The sequence below is a fragment of the Pristis pectinata genome, chromosome 8 (assembly GCF_009764475.1).
Source record: "Pristis pectinata isolate sPriPec2 chromosome 8, sPriPec2.1.pri, whole genome shotgun sequence".
NCBI lineage: Eukaryota > Metazoa > Chordata > Chondrichthyes > Rhinopristiformes > Pristidae > Pristis > Pristis pectinata.
Window position 1 is genome coordinate 20575244 of NC_067412.1, and position 19064 is coordinate 20594307.

General features: G+C 39.0%; 1 protein-coding gene across 3 annotated transcripts in view; it reads left to right on the forward strand.

The window, feature by feature from the left end:
- The window catches only part of LOC127573753 (transmembrane channel-like protein 5), a 101011-nt gene that overhangs the window by 70503 nt on the left and 11444 nt on the right, over positions 1–19064 (forward strand). For all 3 annotated transcript variants that reach the window (XM_052022245.1, XM_052022244.1, XM_052022246.1), the window contains 4 exons: positions 1130–1263; positions 2966–3133; positions 6672–6750; positions 7984–8082. In XM_052022245.1, coding sequence (XP_051878205.1) covers positions 1130–1263; positions 2966–3133; positions 6672–6750; positions 7984–8082 — 480 coding nt within the window. The remainder of the gene's footprint in view (positions 1–1129; positions 1264–2965; positions 3134–6671; positions 6751–7983; positions 8083–19064) is intronic.

Below are 19064 nucleotides of genomic sequence, written 5' to 3' on the forward strand. Positions count from 1 at the left end.
AAGGTTTATGAGACTAAATTCTGAAATGGCAGGTTATTGTATGAGGAGAGGTTGGACAGGCTAGGCTTGTATCTGGAGTTGAGAAGACTGAAAGGGGACTTGATTGAAACATTAGATCCTGAAGGTTCTAACATACATACAGAGGATATTTCTGTTCTGGGAGAATCTAGACCTATGGGCCACTGGTTAAATAAATAATGTCCCTGCTAGATTATTCTAGTTGCATCAATGCCCTGAATCAGAATGATATGCATAGCATTAATCCAGATGTCATTATTTATCAGAGGGACAGGGAGAAAGCTTTCAATGAACAGTATTAGATTTTTCTCCACGTTTATTTGGTAACCACTAAAAAATAACTAAGTCATTTTTATTCTTCCTAAGATTTTAGTTTCATTTGGTCCTCATTTAAGGCAGATGAAGCAAATGTCAGGAGTCTTCTACAAAGGGCAGTGGCAGTAGTCTTTGAATATTTTTGAGACAGAGGCAAATGAATAGTTGGTAATTAGGGGAATGAAAGGTTACTGTGTCTGGATAGGAATGCGGAGTTAAGGTTACAGTGAATAAATGGCAGAGCAGGCTTGAGAGTTTGAATGGCTCTATGCTGTGTTCTGCTTCTGAAATTTGTTTCCATTGACTTCAAGTGACTAAATTTAAGAAACACTAAGCAACACACAACCAGGATTATGTTGCACCTTAATGCAAGAGACCAAAGATGAATTTCTACTCCATAGTGTGTCAATAGACATCGATGGCTACAGTATCTGAGAGATTACTAGAATGCTCATTACTAAAAACAATTTTGCATAATCCTGTTTAACATATAAATATTCTCAACTGTACATGTTGTCTTGAAATCGTGAAGCTGTTTACATTTTCTTCTTATTCTAAGATATCATAGAAATGCCTAGCTGTTGCTAATTGGATGTTAAATGTGTGGCGTTAGTCATTATTAAAGTTAGCATACATCATATTTTATTGCCTGTGTTAACACCTGCATTTCTTATTAAATGTAACATATCCTTGTGTATTAGCAATAGTTTGGAAATAACATACCTACATCCATAAAGAATGTTTACTACTGTTTTGAAGAGAAATAGTTGAATAATAGATATGACTTTGTGTTCAGGTTAGCCTAATGATGAATTGTCAGCCACCTCGCATGGCTTGGCGAGCTTCCCACATGACGACAATCTTCATTTTCCTGTTGTTCTTTCCTGCCTTTATTGGGGTTCTTTGCCTGATAGGTGTAACTGTGTGGAGGTAGGTTGCATTTTTTTTACCTAATGTAGCACAATTAGCATTATTGATGTACTTTCCGGAGGTTTGCTGCACACTTTAATTAATTATGTGCATATAAAGGGAAGGAAAGGTCTAGTAGGAATACTCATTTTTTTTCCTAATATCATGCATTCCTACAGTGGACAAATTTGCTTGGCTTAAAAAGAAACAATTTTCTTGTCAATATTAAAAGTTTCAAGCACAGTCCATGTCCCTGCTACATTATTCCAATTACATCAATAACAAGGGATTCCCTGAAAGAGAATGATGTGCACAGCATTAAACCAGATGTCACTATTTATCAGAGGGATGGGGAGAAAACTTTCAATGAATGGCTTTAGATTTTTCTCCACCTTAATAGGTAACCACTATAATGGCAGTAAGTCATTTTTATTCTTCCTAAGGTTTTAGTTAAATTTGATCCTCACTCCTTCTCATTGAACTTGCTTTAAATGAAAGGAAGAGAAAAAGTGGCAACTAAAATAGCAAAGCCCAGAATTTCCTTGGGAAAGTAAAATGAAAATGGTTGACGAAAGAACAAAAAGTGACAGGAGGAAAGTTTTCTTCTGCAGTGGTTGTGGTTATGCTCTGGTCCGTACTGCAAGGTTAGTGGTGGGGGTACACTTAATTGTAACATTCAAAGGATAACTGGATAAGTATCCGAAAGGAAAAAAAAATTGCAGAGCTATGGGGAGAGAGTGGGAGAATGATACTCATTGGATTGCTGTTATACAGACCCAGTCTATGCTTTTACATTCTATGATTCATGGATTGGTTGGATCAAATGCTCTGTTTTTGCCCCACGTATCCTGGGTGATTCTATATAACTCTGTTTATATTTTAAGTTTCCAGCATTTACATTTTGTTTTTGTTATTAATTTTCTTCCAATAAATGTTGTAATTATTGAATCCATAATGACTACATCTCCTCTTCTAATGTAGTATGCACCATTAAATGTAATTCTGGTACAGTTACAGCACTTAAAAACATATTCCACCAAGGCTCAAACTATTTATTATGGTGGATTTACAAATTATTAAGGCAACAGGATTTGAATATTTGAGAATAAGGAGTCGGTGATAATTTTAATGCATTACACAAAAATTAGAAAATCACAGCTAGCTAGTGTAAATACTGTCTGTGGCAAAATTATTTTGTATCTGCTGTGTAAATGCAGCAACAGCACCTCTGAAGGCAAGTCAGTTGTGTGCCATACAGCAAAATACTGTCTTTGCGATACCAACTGCTTTACCAATTCAGACAGCCATTTTTGGATATTGAGTTTAACTGCACGTCAGCCTAAAATTTCATTTGTATTTCAGTAATGGAAAGCACCATGAGCCTCAATATTTTGACAGCAAATTATGGCCCATTTGATTTATCTTATTATTGCATATTATGGCCAAGTTGATGATGTTTCTGTTCATGATACTTATGATATAAGTGTTGAAGACTGACATAAGTGTTCAAGATGATTAAGAAGTAATTAGGTTCCTATGTAATAAACATAATTATATTGTTATTTTCTACCTGCAGGTGATATGTTAAAATACAGATTAAATCAGAAGTATATTGAAGCAGTCCTTGATATGCATTATGCCCAAAGTGGGTATTCTATCACAGTGTATTATCATGTCTGTATTTGCTGTATTGCTAATTATATATTTTGAAATTTTTCTTCAGATTGAGGCCTTCTGAATTCTGTGGCCCCTTCAGAGGATTAAATGTCCCCTATAGTTCCATTTCTAGATTTATTCATGGGAAGATTTATAAACTGGAGGGGCTTACATGGATCTACGACAACTTGCTTGTGAACCCACTATTCTTCTTCATCTTAACAATTATTGTGTTGTAAGTATGAGGCACATATCCAATGATAAAATAACTCAGTAGTAAACTTTCTGTTGTAGCTCCATAAGACTTCCTTGCAGCTATCAAAAGATGAATTTGATATTGCTAATTGATGTCAAATTATCAATGCAAATTATTGGATTGAAAATCAAACAGATGCACCACAGAAAGCATCCTATCTGGATACATCACAGCTTGGTATGGCAACTGCTCTGCTCAGGACTGCAAGAAACAGCAGAGAGTTGTGAATGCAGACCAGTCCATCAAGCAAACCAGCCCCCCCTCCATCTACGCTTCCCACTGCCTTGGGAAAGCAGCCAACATAATCAAGAACACCTCCCACCCCAGTCATTCTCTCATCTCCTCTCACCCTTTGGACAGACTATGACAAAGCTTGAGAGCATGTGCCATCAGGCTCAAGGAAAGCTTTTTTCCTGCTGTTATCAGATTCTTGAATGGACCTCTCATATGCTAAAAGATGAACTCTTGATCTCCCAATCTACCTCGTCAAGACCCTTGCACTTTATTTGTCTACCTGCACTGCACTTTCTCTGTAACTGCAACCCTGTATTCTGCAGTCTCTTTTTCTTTTTACTACCTTGATGTACTTATGTATGATGTGATCTGCCTCGATGGCACGCAAACAAAAGCTTTTCACTGTATCTCAGAACATGTGACAATAATAAACCAATACCAATACAGATACTGAAAATCTGAAATAATAAATAAAAACAGAGATTGCTAGAAACATTGAACAGGTCAGGCAGCACCTGTGGAAAGAAACAAGGTTAATGTTTCAAACTGAAGATCTTCTGATGTTTTAACCAAGATTCTGATGTTCTGACATTTTATCCAAGGTTATTTAGTTATCTCGATGCAAAGTGACTGTAAACCACATCCACCAAGCTATCACAAATTCTTACCAAGATATTCCTGCGCTGAGTGACTGCTTACATTTAGTGATTTCAACCACCATCTAACTCTGTCCCTTTACCAACTGGTTCAAGTCCTCTAGTGCCAGCATGCTGTGAGTTTGCTTGTCCAATATCCAGTTTTGGATGACATGAAATGAACTCCAGTTGAAAGTGGGAGAGAGCAAAGTCCTGGTTCTTCTCCCACTAGAAATTCCTTCTTGTTGCTACCAATTACATCTTTCTCCACAGGCATTATATCAGGCTGACCCAAGCTGCTCACAAATACAAATTAGGCTTTAAATTCCATATCCTCTTCATCACAAGAACATCCTTCTGTTACCATTTTGAATTATCTCTGCCACCACCTCAACCTATCTCTTGCTGAAAGGCCACCCATGTCCTTGTCACCCTTCACTTAAAGTTACCAAAGCTCTCCTGCGTGGTGTTGCAACTTTCACCCCCTATAAACTTCAGCATGTACTGCCCATATCTTGTTCCATTCCAGATCCAACTCATTCATTATTCCTGTCATCATTGATCTTCATTGGCTCCCAGTCCCCAATACTTCAGATTTAAAATTCTTATCTTGTTTTTAAATCTTGTTGAGCCTTTGCTTATTTACGTAACTTTGTCCAGTTTTACAATTTTTTCAATAATTCTGCATTCCTCCACCTGTCTTCAGCTTTCCATTGGTGTATGTGCCTTTAGTCAATAGGCCCTAATCATTTCAGTTCCCTTTTCCAGAACTTTCTGTCTTGCTGACTTCTCCGTTATGACTTTCTTAAAAGCCTACCTTGTATTAATTTTCACATTGCTTGTCTTCCCAACAATTTGTGCATTACTGCAAAGCAGCCTGACATGTTTTCTTCTTAACAATCACTCTAAGCCGCCATGGTTCAGTTTCATGGGGATGGGATGTTTAGTGCCTTCATAATGTGGAAATAGACATCTTTCATAATGAAAATTACATGTGGTTCAAATGCCTGTTCTGAATCTCAAAGTACAGAGGTTCTGTTAGGTTGTGCCTGACTGAAAACATGGAGAAGGAAATAAATTCATTATTGGGCAGTGGAGATTTTGGTCATTCTATACAGTCTTTTAAGATTTTTAAAGATTTCTTTATTAGTCACATGTACATCGAAACACACAGTGAAATGCATCTTTGCGTAGAGTATTCTGGGGGCAGCCTGCAAGTGTCACCATGCTTCTGGTGCCCACATAGCATGCCCACAGCTCCTAACCCGTATGTCTTTGGAATGTGGGTGGAAACCGGAGCAGCCGGAGGAAACCCATGCAGACATGGGAAGAATGTACAAACTCCTTACGGACAGAATTGAACCTGGGTTGCTGGCGCTGTAAAATTGTTTTGGAACTTTAATGCTGTTAAAAAGCCATCAAACACCATGTTGCTTGATTAGAGATAAATGAAGTAATGGAAGTACAGGTTTCCAGGTTGTCTTTAACTTATGAAGCTGACCATATCCTTCCAAGAATGTAACTGAAGGGCAGCATGTAGAAAAGATTAGGAGAAGGTCAGGAAAGAAACTGAAACATTAAGGAAATAGTTGGTTAGGGTAGGAGTAGAACCCATTACAGGAGGAGTACAAGTTGGTTTGAGACAAATATCGATGGAACCAGCTGTAGGCGGTGATCTAAAGGTTGAGGTGGATTCTGAAAGATATGTGGTCAAAGAGGTTTGAACAGTCCACCATGCAGTATATTGTTCTGAATGTTTAGGAGTCAAAGACACAATGATATAACTAAATCGCAAAGCATATTGTTGTTTACTTTGACGACAGCCTTGGTACAACAGTCAAAGAGGAAAGCGATCTTAAGAGGTTTGAGATTGGAAAGGGAGTCGTAAATCTGAATAATAATAACAAGTTAAAGGGCCTTTTAATAGAACAAATGATTAGAATTAGACCATTAGTATGGCTAACAATGGCCTTTCAGTTAGGATTTTTTAAGGGCTGAAAAAAAGAGGCCATTGAGCATATTTTAAGTTTTTAGACTAAGTAAAAGATGTGCTTTTCATGTGACTCAGTGCAGTTGGAATACAAATTAGAAGGATGTTGACTGCTTTATGTTGTGTTACCATAATGTGCATTATCACATCCTTTACCTCAGCATAAAATTTCATCCAACCACCCTTTTGCACTCTGCCCAGTGGTAAAGGAATGGTCTCCTTTGTACTTGCACACATGCACAAAGCTGGTTTTGTTCGTCAATTTAAATTATAACATTAGATGGTTGTCAATCTATTTCCACTGAAAACATTGAAAGTAATATTTTCAAAATAACCACAACTAGCAAAGCACCCAAATGATCCAGTTTGTTTTCTGGAGGTAATAAACAGTTTTTGATTTTAGTGTGTTTGGTATTCAGATTGTCTTGACTTTTAAAGTACACTTTCATTGTTGCATGGCTGTACCTCTGAATTAACAAGATATTTATGCCAAAAGATTGATAATATGGTGCCAAATTACACACAACTCGCATCCAATTAATTAGTGTCTTTTATACCATACCACAGTGTTTGTGGTTCGAGATATGAACCATATGTATCATAAAACAATTAAATTCAAGTAACACTGCTAATAATACCCTTTTCTCTTTTTCTCAAGTGCTATTATTTACCTGTATTGGCAAATTATAGACGGGCGTAAAATGATGGCAAAACTCTTACAAGAACACATTATTAATGTAAGTTTGAGACTTTATTGTATTCCTTTAAAGTATTTTTACTTTTCTACACCATAATTTTTAATTAACATTTTTCACTGTTTTCATTCATTTGAGAATCTCAGTGTCTGACAGACCCTAAACTGTGATATAATCTCTGATCTTTTCCTCTCTTAAAACAGTTGGATGCCTGTTGATTCAGTGATGTTGGTTTCCCTGCTGTATTCTGCCTAATTGGCCATTATTCACATATAAGCTTTGACAATGAATAATAGCATCTATACAACAGCAAAGGCCATAACAAACAAATCAATGTCCTTGCCCTGCTCCAAAATTAGCACATATAAACTTCCAGCAATGGTCATCAGATTGGTTAAAGAGTGGATGCCTGACAGATACATCTTCACACATCACAAGGACGCGATATTACTTTTGTTAAACCATTCTAATTTAATTCAAATGCTGACTACAGATCAAATCTTAGGACCTTCCTGATTCAATTATTTTCTACTGAAATGCAAAACTTATTATGTTTTGAATAAACTTCTTTCCCTGTAGATTGTTATTGGGGTTTGTATTAATTGATTCTTTCTTATTTGATGTTGCTTCTTTCATTAATAATGAATAATTTATTTGCAACTTCTACATACAAAATCCACAATTGATTGTAATGAAATACATTGAAAATACTGATTAGTTATGGTCTATAAAAAGAACAAAATATACATTTAAATTGATATGATAGATAACAAATTTCTAATGCTCGAGTCAATCATTTTTCAGTTTGCCATGCATTGAAAGTGCTGAGTGGGGTCATGTGGGAAAGTATTCAGACATGTTTTCTTGCCTATTCCCTAATATACCCTTCTTGCTTGTTTGGTATCCACCACAATGAAGGATAATAAATACCACAGAGAAATGAAACATAGATAATTAAATTGTCTTCAAGCTGTAAGGGAATGATTATTCCTCAGCAGATTTGCAACATTTTATTCAAAAGCTAATTGCATATGAAGGAAAGATGTATTTGAAATTTATTGGATGGACTTGGAATGGCTCTGGTCCCATTGATGCTGGTTGAGACTTTTTTTCTCCCCACTAATTCTGCCTTACCTACTGAATGCTTCTAGCATTTTCTGCTTTTGTGTTAGATTTCCAGCATCTTCAGTTTTTTGCTCCAACTAGTGACTCTGTGTGCTGCTGAAACATAATGTGTTAGTTGGTTAACCTTACAAATGGTATTTTTCCTGTTAGGAAGGAAAAGACAAAACATACTTGCTACAAAAACTCAATGCCTTGAAGATAAGGGAAGTTTCTGATGAGGCGATTAATACAATAAAATTCAGAAAGGAGGTAAGCCATAATCTTATAAATGTTGGGAATTTGATTGACACATCAAAATTGGGATTGAAGTAGCACAAATGAAGTATAAAATTATCTGAAGCCATTTACCACCGAAAGATAAATTCGTTTCTGGTAGATGTTAGAAGTTGCAGTAAAATAAAGCTTTCATTAGTGGCAATTATGCATTTATGGCCAATCATGCTAGGTGCAGTTCTTTGCTCACTTTCTATTCATTCTGTAGCAGGAGAAAAATCATTGTAATAAAGTGCTAATGATTTCACACTTTTTTTTACTTCTTCCCCACATGAATGTGTTATAAAATGGTTTAAAATATAAATCCTGCATTAAATGTCACTTTTAATTTGTCTTTTGCACACCTGGTAGTGCTGCAATTTTTTTATCCTGTGAAATTTGAACTGAAAGTTGTGATTTTGGAGCAGATGCGACAAGACTGGTGCAGACCAGAGTTACACTTTTCAGCTATTAGGCTAGATATATCTCCTGATGTAACTTCAACTTATACTCCTGTCAGTGATCATCAAATTCCTATTCCTCGGAATATACTTTTTGTTAATCTAATATGCAAGTAAATGGCACAGAACTTTCTGTTAAATGGCCGAATGTTTGTTGCTGGCAAGTCTTTCACATGTTGGGGATTGCTACTGAAGGATCCTATGGCAGGTTGTACCTGTCGCAGGATCAGCAAACCCATTCATTTTAGTGTTTTTATGCATGTGCAGAAGGAAATTGAGTATATGATAAGTTATTTTTTAATCATTTGTGTTTGCTGTGATGTTTCTAATTTATTGGTATTTGAAAGTGATTTTAATTGATAGTTTTAATTAATAATTAAAATAATGAAATTTCTTGTCTGATTTCTAATACCCTTAGAAAGCTTCCAAATGTCAGAGACAAATGCATTGATAGAAGATGACAGCCTTAAAAGCTGACAAGGCTGGATGAAAGGCATTGCCATCTGTCAAAGGTTTTCCCAGCTATTTGTAGGTGTCCTTGCTCTGGCCTGCACGTTGATGACAGGTTACTTGCAGCCACATTAGGATGGCAACTTGCCTTTCAGCAAGTTCACTCAAACATAAATCAGATAAGTGTGTGACTAATGCACACGAGCTGGAAATGCAGGCAAAAACTTCACTTGGCAAAATCTGGTCCAGAGTCACAAAAGAGAACCCTGACTACCACATCCCATTGAGATTCTTGGTATGTACTTGATTTCTAAAGCCTAGAACCAAATCAGTTAATCACTCAAGTGTATAGAACTAGAGTGATTAAATGCAGGGATAAGCAAGGAGTCAGAAGAGAGCAGAAAATTTGCTTGGAGACATAAGAGACTGCAAATGCTATAATCTGGAGCAAAGAAACAAACCACCAGAGGCAAGTTGTAGAGACAGAAAGATGCAGGGTCTCTACCCAATTCCATCCCTTTGCCTCCACCACAGATATTGCCTGACCTGTTGAGTTCCTCCAGCAGTTTGTTTTTTTGCTGCAGAAACTTTGGTTATTGGGCAAGTACAAAAGGAGTAAGTTATCAATAACTTGTGGTGAAACCCAAAACCAAAATTTTGGAAGACTGCTCCTGTTCACCTCTCTAACACCACCTCAACTGTGGATTACCCCTGTAATATCTGGTTATAGACCAAGGCTGAAGGAATATTGTTAATATGCATTGCATCATTCTTGTCCTGAATTTAGTTAATAATTTACCAGTTATTTTCTCATGTCTGAGGATGTCACCTCCATGAGTAATGACAATTAGCTTTCTTTAAAAAAATTCTATCTTTTAATTTTTTACCTCTTAGAAATGTTTGAAAATGGGTATCGGTATTTTGTGTTGTATCTCTCTTTGTTGCCTCACAGTTTTCAATCAACTTTTGGTTTAGAATATAGTTATCCTTAAACAGTGATAAAATTAGCCTTGAAGAAATACCTGATGATATTCTTTCTTCTGAGAACAAAGAATCACCCTGGAAAAGCATAGATTGGATCAGAAAGGAAGACCATTTGCCTGTAACAGAACTCGCCTAATATTCATTCCATTGAATCCCTTCCCACTTCACCGAGCCCATCTCACACAATCCTGCCCAACTGAGATTCCTCACAACTGTTCATCTTCTATTTTTGTACTAAAAATAATACTCTATGGGTAATATTTGTGTCAGTGCCATGGAGTGCTGAAATCAGGAAGCTCATGCGAGAAATGTATTTAACCAATAGAATGATCACAATTCTGCAAAAATAGTGTGATGATGGAAAACCAAAGGACTGCAGATGCTGTACTCTAGATGAAAAACACTATGATGCTGGAGGAACTCAGCAGGCCAAGCAGCATCCATGGAGAGAAGCTGGCGGTCACCGTTTCAGGTCAGGACCCTTCCTCAGGACTAAAGATAGGAAATTGGGCTTCTGCTTTTCTTCAGTCCTGAGGAAAGGTACTGACCCAAAACGGTGACCGCCTGCTTTTTTCCACAGATACTGCCTGGCCTGCTGAGTTGCTCCAGCATCATAGTGTAATGATGGTTAGTTCTCATCATGAATTTTTATAGTGTTTTATTTCAGTTAGATTGAAAAGATTATAGTTGCATAATTTGCATGCAATGCTGAATTTGGTAGTTTGTTTCCTCATGGAACAATCTTGAAAACTAGTAAGGAGCTGAGCTCTTCGCATTTCTGCTCCTCTTTGAAAATGTCATCTATTATTCACAGAAGAACTTGACTATTCTGAAGTTTCCATCAAGCTTTTTAAAATGAATTATACACACATCTTATGTAACTAATCTTCGCATGATTGACCTCCATTCACTGTCTCTTCTGATGAATTAGCTTTTGAATTTAGTGTCATTGTTAAACAGATTGCTTTGTTTGTCATCAATAAACACAAAATGCTGGAGGAACTCAGCAGGTCAGGCAGAATCTACGGAGAGAAATGAACAGTCGACGATTCAGGCTGAGACCATTTATCAGGATGTCTGTTTTATAGCACCACAGTGCTATTGTGGTTGGCAAATCACAAGATAGTGAATTCCTGCTTCCTGTCATTTAGAGATACTTCATGTGAAATTAAATGAGGCCTTTCCTCAGCTTGCAAGAGGAGCAATCACAGGATGAATTGACTGCACTTCTCTTTTGTTCTTTCTCACTACTAGTTGAGAACAATATTACAGTCTCTTGGAAGGGAGTTGTCTGTAAATGGTCAGTTCATTCGCTAGTGGGACTTAAGGAGATGGGGAAAAGGCAATTAGTGAAACTAAGAAAATAATGACACATGGTAAATTGTTGCACATGTATTACATAATCTCTATTTGTACAGAAAGGTTAGCTTAGTCCTGCTGGATAGTTGTTGCAACGAATTTGTTAATGTGAGTCCACAGGTGTACAAGAATGTCTGAACTAACTCATAAGTGAAATATCCTATTTTTGACTAAAATGTGGGGACAATTTCAAATGAGTTCAATTGGCTATATATGCATAGTTTCAAACATGAGTAACATCAGTACTGAACACGAGAAAGGAAGCAGTATTAGGAAGATTTGAGGATGAAGATGCCAAGGTGAATTGAGGGAGGAGAGAAGTGTGAGCATGAACTGAGGTGATTTGAGGGGATGGGAGCAGTGATCTGGAGGAGATGGTGATGGAGGAGTACAAGCAGGGAGGAGGGAGCAGATGTCACTGGGTAATTCACCATTGGCTCTGGTCTGTGTCAGATTCTGCTGTGTTGGGTCTGTTCTTGTCTTTGGTGGATGTAATTGAAGTTTGTATTGATCTGGTTGATGAGCTGGGCAATGTTTCGCTTTAGTTGATCATGTGGGCAGAATGCTAACATTCTGGTCTGCTATGTGGAGTCTGTGGAAAGGGCATACCTTATACAAGTATTTTTGTACTCTCTGGGGTAAGTGTCACTATATTTGGGGATAGAATTTGATGGCAGGGAAAGCTCCTTCAAGCATAAGGATTAATGGTGGGAGAGAGGCTCGGTTCAATTGTAGTAGGGTCTGTATAATTGCAGATTGTTCAGAAACCAGCAAATTAATTGTTTTGTTCATTTTTATGGTTATAGAACCCTGATCTGATTTGAAAGCTGGGAATGCATTCTTTGTGCATTTTAGTCATCATTGTAGAGAACTTTTGTGTTATTTTGACCAAGGCAAAACAATCCAAAACTGTCATAACTTTTGATAATCAAGCCAACTTCTGGGCAGGACTGAAGGAGGAAGATGCAGGATCTCCATCTGGGTACAACTGGAGGTCTTGTGGTTGGATACTGGAGTTGAGAACAAACCTATGGTGAGGGTCAGGGATACAATATGACCTGAGTTTACGCAGGGCTTTTCAATATGGACTGCAGACTGAACAGCCTTTTGTGCAGCATCTTGTAAAGGAGTTATCTTTTCCATTGTGCTGGATTCTGACCTTTTACAAAGTACTCTTACAACTTTGAGACAGAAACTAGCATCAGATCTTGCCTTAAACTGCTGCCCAGATCATGGTGTTACCTGTTGTCTGTAAATAAGACTAGCTGTTAAAATTTTGTTGCAATTAATGTTAATTTAGAAAATTTAGTTGTAAAATGTTCATCTACTTAAAGTGGAGGGACTGAAAACACCAGTTGAGTCTCTTATTGGAATGAAGTTATCTAATTCATGCAGCAGATTTGGAACCTTGTTGTGATGCATGATACAGAATAACCTTTTACATAATTTCTTATGTTCATATTTGTGTTTCCATAGATTATTGCTTAAAATCAACTTAAATCATTTAAATACAATAAAAATGTTCAGAGTTTTTTCGGAAGTTTGAAGGTCATAGCATTGTATGACTGAAATTTGCATGTGACAGAAACTCCAGACTGATATCAGAAAGCACTAAAATATTACAAAAGACCTTTAGCATATGGCTAATTACTTATTCTCACGTGGTACAATAGAACTCAATAGAACTAATAAACCTTGAACGATAACTTTCAGACTTTGGTATTGATGAGATGTTGTTTGGTATATGTGAGATGTGCCTATAAATAAAGCTTGTATGGACTTTCAGAAGACATTTAGACCCAAGACTGTCTCAGCAAACTTGTTGAAACCCTAATCAATATTTATGTTGCCTTTAGATTCACCCATTCCAACATTCTCTTCGCTGACCTCCCAATGCACACCTTCCATATACTTGAGTTCGCACAAAACATTGCCAGATCTTGTCCTCCGATTCAATCATGCTGACTTGCATCGGTGACATTTTAATATCTACTATTGATTTTAAATTCTCAACTTCTTTTCAGATCTCCTTTTAGCCTTGCTCCTCCCTATTTCTATGAGGACCTCCAGCCTTACTAGATCATCGTATTCCTCCAATCCTGGTCTTTAGGGTATCCCTGTTTTACACCGCTTCACCCATTGTCAGCCAAGCACTCAATTGCCATTGTGACCTATGTTCCTGAATTTCTTCCTTGAACCTTTCTCCACCTCTGTTTATTTCTCCATCCCAGCTTATTTTCACCTGTCCTAACATCTTTGTTGCTTCCTGTCAGTTTTGTCTGTGATGTGCCTCAGAATACTTTTACTATGCTAACTATGCCATATAGAAATGATTTGTCTCACTCATTCAGGAAGAACTCATAGAGGTGACAATCCAGGAGCTCGAACAGACCAAGATAGCTGGTACATATGTTAGGAGGTAGTTGTAGATAGACTGAAAGGATCTTGGAGGACCTTTTTGGTGAATGCTGTTTTGTAGCATCTAGAGCATACAGTAAGAAGATGACATTGTTTATACTTGGCAATGAAATGGAGGCAAGGAAAATGCCTTATAAAGCAAATGGGTAGAAGCTTATGACATCAGTACTTTTTCTAATGGTTAAGTATAAAGTTATATTATTTTGCATTTATTTATAACGTTCCATTGTACACAGTAAGCCACAATCATTCTCATTAGTCTGACTGTAGGACTCTACCAAATACCAGATTTTGGCAGGCATCAAAACCATAACTTGAGAATACCTATTGTTTGACACTTCCTATATCCCCGTACATTTCAAGATATAAATTCAGTATGCAGATACCTTATTTACATTATAAGTCATGTCTACAAATACCAGCCCCAATCATCATTCAACCAATATATGACTCCAAGTCATGCGGGCTGGTATTGTATTTACGGCAGAATTTTCTTGGCTACCAGGCATTCACAAGCAAATCTATTTGACCATTCACGCCAGTTGAACATTAAATATAAGTTTATACTAAGCATTCATAATGTTGCTGTGTGGATTTTTGAATTGAACCTCTGTGAATGAGCTGAGTTTCCTGGGCAGACCCAGTGAAAGTATTTATAAGGAAGCAGAGCATCTTTTCGGGTGACAGTTCTTGAAGATTGTTGTTTAGGTCCTTTAGGTAGGCCCTTGCAGGGAATAAGATGGGCTGGGGCATCTGAAAGTGGCAAAATCAGAGGTTAGAGGTGGTTAGGAGGGAGATGAGCACAGCAGTCAGGGAAAGCTAGCAACTGCAGTAGAGGGGACTGCAGCAGCAATCACAGGCAGGGGATGGTGGTTTCCAGCACCAACTTTTAGGTGGGATTGAGAGGAACATCTTGTCATATTTAGGTGAGCAGTTTTACCAAACTTGCCTTTTTGGTGGAAACTAGCAGTGGTCCCTTTATGAGACGACTGTTTGCTCTCCTGTAGACCTGGTTTTCCTGAATACAGACTATTCTAGCACCAGTGCTGGTTGCTGTAGGATAAATATACTTGGGCAGGGACTTGAATGCACAATGGTCTGAAACAGACCAAGATGAGTTTGACCAAAATAAGTTTTGGAATGCATATCCACAGTATCATTAAGACCTATTTCCACCTTTATAATACCTACTTCCTACCTTACTTCAACTTCTCTGCTTCTGAAATTCTTAACCATGCCTTTTCACCTATGGAAATTGTGTATTCTGACCCAGCTCAATCATTCTACCTTCTTTTGACACCTATATCTACAAGCAGCACCACCAACTACTCCCCAGTGTAGTACTAGCATGAATTACAATGCAAGCATAGCATGTAAAATTATTCCAGTCTGCAGGTGAACATTAAATAACATTGGTTCCCCAGTTCCATATTTAGGACCAGCCTGCTGCTTCTGCTTCTAATATCCTATTTCTCTTTCAAACTTATAATGATCTGCTTTCGTCTTCAAACTTATGATATGGCTTAACTAGCCCAGTTATCTTTCTGTGGAGCCGTACTGTATGCTCTGGGAGATGAACATTTGCCCCCCCATGCACATTGTATTCATCAGTCATCAGATGGCATAGAAAAGAAAAACCTACAGCACAATTCAGGCCCTTTGGCCCACAAAGCTGTGCCGAACATGTCCCTACCCTAGAAATTACTAGGCTTACCCATAACCCTCTATTTTTCTCATCTCCATGTACCTATCCAACAGTCTCTTAAAAGACCCTATCGTATCCACCTCCACCACCATTGCCGGCAGCCCATTCCACACACTCACCACTCTCTGAGTAAAAAACTTACCCTGACATCTCCTCTATACTTACTCCCCAGCACCTTAAACCTATGTCCTCTTGTGGCCACCATTTTAGCCCTGGGGAAAAGCCTTGACTATCCACCCGATCAATGCCTCTCATCATCTTATACACCTCTATCAGGTCCCCCCCCTCATCCTCCTTCGCTCCAAGGAGAAAAGGCCGAGTTCCCTCAACCTGCTTTCATAAGGCATGCTCTGCATTCCAGGCAGCATCCTTGTAAATCTCCTCTGCACCCTTTCTATGGCTTCCACATCCTTCCTATAGTGAGGTGACCAGAACTGAGCACAGTACTCCAAGTAGGGTCTGACCAGGGTCCTATATAGCTGCAACAATACCTCCTGGCTCCTAAATTCAATTCCACAATTGATGAAGGACAATACACCATATGCCTTCTTAACCACAGAGTCAACCTGCGCAGCTGCTTTGAGTGTCCTATGGACTCGGACCCCAAGATCCCTCTGATCCTCCACACTGCCAAGAGTCCTACCATTAAAACTATATTCTGCCATCATACTTGACCTACCAAATGAACCACTTCGCACTTATCTGGGTTGAACTTCATCTGCCACTTCTCAGCCCAATTTTGCATCCTATCTATGTCCCGCTATAACCTCTATACATGGGGCAAAACAGAAGCTAATCTGATTTATCTGACATGTCATACCATCATATAAGAAATGAATTCCTTGAATGGTGATGCAGATTGGTAAACCTCTATTAATCTGCTATTCAACTATTCAGAAGGGCTGATGGTTCAGCATCTGACTCACCAGGTGATGTCTGTTGCTCTCCCTGTCCATTCACCATGGCCCCAGTTCCCACACATGCCATCTACTCACCGGGCCCAGTTCCCAAGTTCCCTTTAAACTCATCTGGTTATATTGGCTGCCTTACCTTGAATCTTAGCAGGTTCACTGAAATATTACTGTATAACACAGTTTTAAAAATGTAAATTAAAAGTTTATTGGTGTATTAATAGAATAATGCCTGATAGTCCAGAAAATATGCTAGTCCAGCACTACCAAAGTTCTGAGCATGCTTGAGTTTTACGATATTCTCCATTTCACCCAGAGGTGTTGTGAGTCAGTTCTAAATTGAACAAACCAATTTCCACCACACACCCCAGTCCAGTTGAAGCCATACAAATCGGGTGTGGGCAGATTGTCACTTGCTTAAGGAAATTTCCCCATAACACCATCCTTCCTGACAGCATGGGAATCAACGCTATGTAATGATCTCCTCTCCACGTGTCTCAGTGGGTCAGGGAGATGTCCTTGCTCAGTGCTGGGATCAGCAAAATCATCCCTATATATTGCATGTCATGAGTCACACTGCCATGCATTTGTGGGAGAACCCAGATTAGATCCTTCAGCAGGCATGCACTTGAGTTCCAGGTTTGGTTCTGGTTGGGTACCGTTAATCAACTCTGATAATTTGCCCCTCTGGATTTATCATGAGGTCATGTCACATTTGGCCTATCACCCAACTTCCATAAACATTGCACAGGTTAATTCCACACATTCCAGGTTGATTAGTGCCCCTCTATCATCTTCATCAGTTGGCTGGTCTCTTGGACTCCAGTAGTCTGTGGATTGCCCCTGCCTGGATTAAATCTGTTCCTCTTTCCATTAACCACCTCAGTTCCTATCTCAGGAAATCTATTCATATCTGGATCCTTTAGAGGTCTTCCATATTAACAAGGGGTGTCCTGACATTTACTCTAATCAGCAAGTTATTTATGACACTGTGTGTATACTGATGGTAGCATTGATAATCATGGTGTCTACTGCCCCCTGGAGGACTATCATGCTAACCTTGGCACATTGCAATTATCTGTTCACTGCACCATGTCGGTAATCCTAAACATGTCAGCTTCACAACTACTGGTACAATTTGATGTATAATTTGGCACCTTTAGCCCATAATACTACCCCACTCTCTGGGGGGTAATCTGGACCCCTTATTGCATCATGCGTGGCTGTGTTCCACTTTCCTTCTACCAGGTCAGACACACACAAATCTCTACAGATTTCAATTGATATGTCAGCCCTCGTCATCCCCTTCATCCTCTATCATGTCCAAGTACTCTTTCCAAAGTCAGGGTAAGCAGGCAGGTGTGATCAAAGCAGCACTGTGAGGCAGGTTCCATCCTATTGTCTAAACTTCAGTCCTGGCCATAGATTTATCCCATTTGGTTATCCCTTCGCACTGGGTCAGCGAGTTCCTTTCTTCAAAGTGTATAGGCAGCCTCAGCAATCCTCCAAGCTGGGATCGATAGGAGCCTGGTGCTCATTTACTGGGATCCTCTCCTGGCTGGGTAAAAGAACGTGGGGTGGGAGGGGCAAACTCCCTCAATGTAGATCAGTGGACGTCTGCAACCAGTGGTCCTGTGCTCTTCTCTCACATCCACACGTACCACACGTCTTCAGCTCCTCATACAGTGCTACCCATCAGGAAATGAATCCTACTTGCCCTTGAAATACTCTACCATCACTACAACACAGATGGAAGCTACTTGGCCTTTTGAGTCCATGCATTCCCATTTCCTCTCTCCTTATTTCCTTGTAACCCTGCAACTTATTCTCTCACTTGCCCATCAATTCTCTTTTATTTTAATTCTTTTTCTACTGACCTACACTAAGGACCAATTTACAGTAGCCATTTAAAATACCAGCATGTCTTTGGGACATGGGAGGAAACCTGAGCATCCAGCGGAAATCCACATGGTCGCGAGGAGAACCTGCATACTTCACACCAACGGCACTAAGGAGCAGGATTGAACCCCAGTGCCTGGAGCTGTGATGCAGCAGATTAGCGGCTGTGCCACTGCTGCCTTACCCTCTCGCCCCATCACTATAGCCTTGGGTTTGAAATGTCTTTCTACATCCTGCCTTTCAGGGATTCTACATCTCCTCCCCGTTGCTGTCCCCTTGGGCAATCTCATTGCTTATCCCATGTCAGTTCCTAGGTTGTAAGTCTGGTTTCTGGCGAGGTGTTTTTCCAGCTTTATTGTTTCAGAATGAACCTCTCCATGAACAATGTGTCAATTCCCTGGTCATTCAGTTTAAGATTTAATTCTGAGGATGTGACAAAGCACATTGATGAAGGTAGAGCAGTGGATGTGGTGTACATGGATTTTAGTAAGGTGTTTGATGAGGTTCCTCATGGAAGGCTTATTCAGAAAGTCAGGAGGCATGGGATCCAGGGAAACTTGGCTGTGTGGATTCAGAATTGGCTCGCCCATAGAAGACAGAGGGTGGTGGTAGATGGAGCGTATTCTGCCAAGGATCTGTTCTGGAACCCCTGCTCTTTGTGATTTTTATCAATGACTTGGATGAGGATGTGGAAGGGTGGGTTATTAAGTTTGCTGATGATACAAAGGTTGGTGGTGTTGTGGATAGTGTAGAAGGTTGATGTAGATTACAACAGGATATTGATAGAATGCA